Genomic DNA, 6,888 nt, shown 5'->3' with positions numbered 1-6,888 from the left:
TTATTCCTTCTTACGTGTAAATTTAGATAATCTGGGCAAAGAAATCTGGATTTCTACTTTCTGTTGGTGAGATTTTAAAGCATTTCAAATGAAACACTTTTTTCCTTATGTAAGACCATGAAGTAGGACATTTTGTATAGAATGATTCACTGTACCTTATTACACCTAAAAGTTGTTTCTCTGAATTAAAAACAGCTATGAGACAGAGTAAGAAGTGTACTACTTTGAGATTCTCAGACTGGCATCTTGCTGGATTTGCTCACTCCCCCAAAGTGTACATATGAGAGGTTAACACTTGGATATTGAGACAGACATGTAGGAGATTGGAAACCGGTAGAGATCTTAAAGTGAGGAAGATAAAGATCTAGAATCTTTATGGGTTACAATTGGCTCGTACATGTAGAAACCTCAGGGTAGTTTCAAAACACAGCTCTGTTCAAAAATATGTAGTCACCTAAGCTTGAAAATTAGAAGCTAAAACGATAATCATACTAATGCCAACCCTAGACTATTCACTCGGGAAGGCAATCAAGAAGAGGAATTGCAACAAGCTTCAAAAACCCAGGTTTTTCTGGGTTGGACATGTGGGTAGAAGCAATTCCAGGTGGCTGGGTATGACAGAAGGAAACAGCAGACCTCACATGCCTGCTATATAGCTATGCTGTGCTGGATGCTGCCGGAGATATAAAAATATTTAAGAGAGACATACTTTCCCCTTCACAGAGTTTATAATTTAGTTGCACGATAATAGTTAACAATGCTGGTTTCATTGGTTTGCATTCCAGGTTTCCCGTCCCTAGCTCTGTGTTCTTGGGCAAGATATTTAATTTCTTCAAGCTTAATTTCCTCTTTTGGGAAACATTGGTTATTGTATCTCCCCTAGGGCAGTCCTGCCTGCCTCCTTCCAGTCCTTCCGCAAAGCAACCTGTGGCTCCCTCACAGCCTTTGCACGTGTTCTCAGCTCTCAGCAGGGCTGAATCTTTGGAGTCTGGCCTTCCATGTCACCTCCTCGGAGAGCTTTTGGTTCAGAAAAGTATCATGTCCTGGCTCCTAGGTGGCTCGGTGGGTTAAGAGCCCAACTCCTGATTTCAGCTGCGATCTTGATCTCAGGGTTGTGAGTTCAAGCCGAGTTGGGCTCCAGGCCGGGTGGATTTATTTACATGCATACATACATGGGAAGAACATGTCTTATCCACAGATGAGGCTGTTAGAATACTAAAGGGCTGCATAAAAAGGAGAATGCTATTATCATCATCCATCCTAGGTAGTGCTTGCTTGGAATCTTTACTGAAGGAGTTCTGGAGGGCGTAGTGTCAGGAAACTTTTCCGTAATGGGTCAGAGAGTAAGTATTTCAGGGATTGCTGGCCGTACCCAACTTGGGAACGGCTGTGTTCCAGTAAAACTTAATTCATGGACAATGAAACATGGATCTCTTCCACTTTCCACCGCCACCGGACCGGATTTGGCAGTCCCCTGATCTAGGAAGATGGCAGACAAGCCGGGACTTGGAAGAGAACCGAGCGGGTGCAGCGGGTCCCAGGGAGCCCCGGTCGCGGCCGTGCCGGGGTGTCAGCCTCCCCGGGCGCCCCCCACGTCGGGGTGTGGGGAGGGTTAGAGGAGAGCGCTCGGGGAAGGCGCGGGGCTCGCGCGGGCCGCAGCTCAGCGGGCAGTCGTCCGCGGCGGCCCCGCCTCGGCGGCCTCGGCCCCGCCGCCACCCGGCCCCCGGGCGCGGGAGGCCGGCCGGACCCCACCCCGGGCGGCGGCTCGGCGGGGCGAGGCCGGGCCCGGGCGCGCGGCGGGGGCGGGGCGGGGCGGCGGCGCAGCGTCGTCGGCGGCGTCCCCGCCTCCTCCCCAGGGGCCGCGTCGGAGCCTCGGCGGCGGCGGCGGCGGCGGCGGCGCTCACAACCCGAGGAGGGCGGCTTGCCTGGAAGCGGCGGCGGCCACCGAGACCCACGCGAGGCGCGTCCCCTCGGCCTCCCCGCGCTCCCAGGCCGCAGCGCCCGCGCCCCTAGAGCTCGCTCGCCCGCTCGCCCGCCTTCCTCCTCTGCGGCCGGCTGCGCCATGGCGTTGGCGTTGGCGGCGCTGGCGGCGGTGGAGCCGGCCTGCGGCAGCCGGTACCAGCAGGTGAGCAGCGCCGAGTCCCGCCCGGCCCCCGGCCCCCCCCGCCCCCCCGCCCCCCTGCCCCCTGCCCGCCGGCCACTTCTGACGCGACGCCGCGGCTTGGCAGGCCTGGGCGGGCCGGGCGGGCCGGGCGGGCCGCGGGCTCGGAGTCGAGGCCGCCGCGGGCCCGGCCCCCCGGCCCGGCCCTCCGCGACCCGGGGGCGGCACCCGGGCGGCGGAAAACCTCTGGCCCGCGGCGTCGCCCGGCAGTTCTCGCGGCGGGCGGGCCGCCGAGTCGGAACCCGCGACCCTCGGGGCGGCGCCCACGCGGGGGCATGCAGTTTCCCTTTCTGCACCTCTGGTTTGATGTCATGGGAAAGAAAAGAAAGAAGGCGATGAAGCAAGCGTGAGATGGAAAAGGAAACTGGGTGGAGAGAAAAGATTAAAATCGCTGCCACTGCGGCCGACGGCTCCCCGTGACGAGATGCGATTGCTCGGGGGTTTCAGAGCCTAGTCTGTTCGTCGAAACCCATCCCCCATCCCCCCTCCCCCCTCCCCCTCCCCCGCGCCTCTGTTTTAAGACAAAAGTCAAAAATGAGACGAGAGGCAAGTCTGCAGCTTGCAGTAGGTCTGGGAAAGGCGCTGTTTAGCTGGGGCAGTGCCCCCGAATGTCGTGAGCTCGCTGAAGGCTGCAGGGCGTGTGCCTGGGTGTGTGTTTTAAAAGCTTGGAAATGACGTTTAAGGAGATTTAATAGCATGGCTGGGGAGGAAATGTATAGGGATTGATTGGAGTATTATCCCGGTTATGATTTATAAATTGAGGCCCTAGGGAAAAGAGCTGCTTGTTCTACTAGCTGGGTTCCCCTCGGAAATTCAGAGACCATCTGCAGGATTTTTAGTGCTATTTAACCTAACACATCTTAACTGTGGGAATTAAGCCAGGTGGGAACTGGTGTTGATTGGAACCGCTGATAACTGCTTGCGTTTTGTCCTTTCAGATGTTTCTTGGTATAATTTGCATACAAATATCAGTCGTGCTTTTATGAAATTAGATGCCCTATCATTGATGATCTACAGCTTTGTATTTCAGAAATAACGAAAAACAGTCTGATTAAAACATCTAGATTAACTCAGTGCAGCCAGTTACCAGTTTGTTTTGCTGTCATCAGCCCTGTGTAGTAATTTCCTCCCTCCTCCAGCCGGACTTCTGAAATGACTGGTTAAGAATTTAGCTTCTTGGTTTCATAAACATGCCCAGACCGTGGCAATGCAGTCTAGTCCTCAGATCTCTCACAGCCTGTGGTCTGGCACATGCTTTTTTTTTTTTTTTTTTTTTTTTTTCTCTGTATGACCTTGGGTGAGGCGCTGGGTTTCTCTCTGCTTTAATAAAATACAAATGACAGGTGTCACTTAACTGTCACCAGAGTGTTCAAAAATCACTTGTACCCCACACTGTGATCTAATTCATTCTTTTCATCCTGTTTTGTAAAAGGCAAACAAGGAAAAAGCTGTGGCTTTTCTTTGTACTGCCATCTTCTTGAGCTATTAGGTAATGCTGACATATTGCTGGAATACAAAAAAATTTGATGGAGTATCAAAACTATGTATTCCTTGGTGTAATATTTATATTTAACAGCTTTAAATATGCAGAATTGAGGTGTGTCAGGGACAGGTCATCTTTATTTTATTTTTGAAAATCATTATGTTGAAAGAAATAACCTCCAAAAAACAGCATAAAAAAATAATCTTCCTAGAAAAATTGCAAAATATGAAAGCTGCCCCCCCCTAAAAAAAAAACCCACAGTAAAAATTTATCACCCATAGGTAACCAAAATTAATATTTTGATGTGTATCTTTGTGGACTTATAGGTATGTAAATATACGTAAGTATAAATCAGTATACATGTGTACAGATAAGGAAAGCTAATACTGACTGAGCATTTACTATGTGCCAATCACGGTACTGAGGGCTTTACATCCATTATTTCCCTAATCCTCATGAAACTCCCATGAGGCAAGGTTTGGTATTATTGTATAGATGACAAAGTCAAGACTCCAAGAGGCTCATTAACTTGCTCAAGGTCACAGCCTCTAAGTAGTGATTACAAGGATAAATACACACTCACCTACTTAAAACACAGGCTCATGTTCCAAATATAGGCATGTGCATTAGCATATATATATATGTGCGTATACATTTTCTCATGTATCCATGGATAAATATACAGACACATCTTTGTACACATGTACCATTCCACGAGCCCCCTAGTTTTACTTGTACACATTTTGTGCATATGTGCACATGTATACATTTATACATCCACTGTGCCCATGTGTGTCATGTTCTCAGACACATGTGCATTCACAAATTTGCATGTACATGTATTTGTTCACATGTTTGTACAGAGGCATATAGATGTATAAAATAGGGTAGTTTTTTCATGTCTGCATTGCATGTAACTGGTTGTACATAGTTCAAGTCAGTTGCCTGTTGTTGGCCACTAAACTAAGTGTGTTCATAATTTTTTATTCACTGAAGTTTCTTTTGTGTACATCTGTTTCTCTTTTCCTGAGTATAAATTTTTAGATGTGGAAATGCTTGGTCAGAGAGTACACATACATATTTAAAAGGCTTTTGCATTATAGAATGTTGATGAATTGTTCAGGCAACTTGATAGGAGCATGATACTCTAGTCACAAAAGGCAGTTCTGACTTCTCCTTGATCTGGTTCATCAAATAGAGCTGGTTCTCTAGTAAAGTAAATGCAGTGGAAGACTGTGTGATTCATTACTAAATGCAAACACAGTTTTGCCTTTATGATTTCTTTTATTGGTAGTGCACTACGCACAACTTGAATTTAGCATTGTGACAGACTGCACAGAAAGCCTGGGCTCATAGGTTCCTGTGGCTTTATTTTTTCTCCTTTTTTGCAGCTGAGATTTTTATATTCAGATATTCAGAAGCACTGTTTCAGAAAGGTGTGTGTGTAGGTAAGCCCCGTGTTGAGAAATCTGTAATACGTCACCGTCTCTCCAGACATTTATTCCTCTTCAACCATTCCAAGCCCTCTTTGCTTCACTGGAATATGTCTTTGCCTATTTTATGAATTTTGCCAAATACTTCCTGAAATGTTTTGGGATCTTTGGATTTGAATCTAATCTAAGGAGGCCACGATGACACTGCCATATAGGCTTTAAAATAGACTAGGATGTTTTGTTTTAGGCTTACTGCTTGCTGAAGAAGTTGCCCACTTGCAAGCATCATTAATAAGTTTGTAATGTAGTCTGATGACCTTGTAGAGCCGCGCTGGGAATGCTACCTTTTTAGATAAATTCTCAGGATTGTGGAGGAAGGTTTTCATAGATCAGGGAAAGAATTTCTTTTCTGCCAGGCCAAACCATATTTATGCAGAAGTGTTAGATCACGATCCTGGAGGAAGGAGTGAAAAGCACCCATGTGGTTTCATCTTTTTAGTTTGAAAAGTTGTAATTATATCTAGGAATGCCCCTTAGAGTGTTATGTCAAGATTTTGAGATTATTTTGCTGTATTTGTGGCCTATTCCAATGATCAAAGAAGACTTTTCCAAAAATATTGAGATGAGAATTGTTTTTTTTTAAACTTTAAAAAATTGTCATAAAAATATATATAAAATTTACCATTTTGGCCATTTTTAAGTGTACAGTTCTTTGGCATTAAATACATTCACATTATTGGGCAGCCCTCACCACCACCCATTTTCAGAACTATTTCACCTTCCCCTGCTGAAACTCCATACCCATTAAACAATAACTCCCCTTTTCCCCTTTCCCAGCCCCCATAGCCATCATTCTATTTTCTATGAACTTAATTACTCTACCTCAGATAAATGAAATTATATGGTATTTGTCCTTTTGTGACTGGCTTATTTCACTTAGCTTCATATCCTCCAGGTTTACCCATGTTGTACCACCTGTCAGAATTTCCTCCCATTTTAAGGCTGACTAGTACTATATGCATGTAGCATATTTTGTTTACCCTTTCATCCATTGGTGCACAGTTGCAGTGGTTCTGCCTTTTGGCCATTGTAAATAATGCTGCTGTGAATATAGGTATACAGGTGTTCTTTTGAGGCTCAGCTTTCAGTCCTTTTGGGTTATATGCTCAAGTAAAATTACTGGTTCAATGGTAATGCTATTTTTAAATTCTTTATTTAAAAAATACAGTTTTCTGTAGTACAGACACCATTTTACATTCCTACCAGCAGTGCATCAGAGTTCCAATTTTTTTTTTCTTTTAAGGATTTTATTTATTTATTCATGAACAAGTACAGCTGTTGAGTGGCACCATATTCTTGTGGTAGTAGATGGTGCCCGTTTAGATAAAGCAGCCTCAATGATAAGCTTAATGGTCTTATCTTTGTTCTCAAATCATTTTTTACAATATAGGCAGTTGGTAAATACCATATATTGAATCTGTTGAGCCTTATATACTCTAATTGTAATTGCTTCTAGTGGCTGTCTAGATAGAAGAGCACTATGTGTTGTTGCCTTCAGCAAGTATAGTAATAAAGTGAGTGTTATTAGACGTCACTTAGCACTTCTGTTAAAATGACTCATTTTTTTCTGAGTAACACAATTTATTATATTGAAAGTTATAAATACTAGGTCTAAATACTAGTCAAATTTAACAATATTTCTAGTGAAATATTTTCTTACTGGTTAAAACAGTTCCTGTCACGTGTATGTTTCTTATCCACCTTAACTATTTTTCATATTGACATATTTTCTTTTAAATTCACATGTTGCA

The 6,888-nt window shown here is 45.0% G+C and overlaps 1 protein-coding gene across 1 annotated transcript in view; it reads left to right on the top strand.

Moving 5' to 3' along the window:
- The first annotated feature begins 1,848 nt into the window (after nt 1-1,848).
- NDFIP1 (Nedd4 family interacting protein 1) overlaps nt 1,849-6,888 on the top strand; it is a 51,013-nt gene continuing 45,973 nt past the window's right edge. The window contains exon 1 of the mRNA XM_055331804.1: nt 1,849-2,125. Coding sequence (XP_055187779.1) covers nt 2,063-2,125 — 63 coding nt within the window. The 5' untranslated portion in view covers nt 1,849-2,062. The remainder of the gene's footprint in view (nt 2,126-6,888) is intronic.

This window comes from Nyctereutes procyonoides, unplaced genomic scaffold (genome assembly GCF_905146905.1).
Source record: "Nyctereutes procyonoides isolate TBG_1078 unplaced genomic scaffold, NYPRO_anot_genome, whole genome shotgun sequence".
Taxonomy (NCBI): Eukaryota; Metazoa; Chordata; class Mammalia; order Carnivora; family Canidae; genus Nyctereutes; species Nyctereutes procyonoides.
The sequence above is the reverse complement of the archived record's forward strand: the minus strand, read 5'-3'. Positions and strand labels throughout refer to the sequence as shown.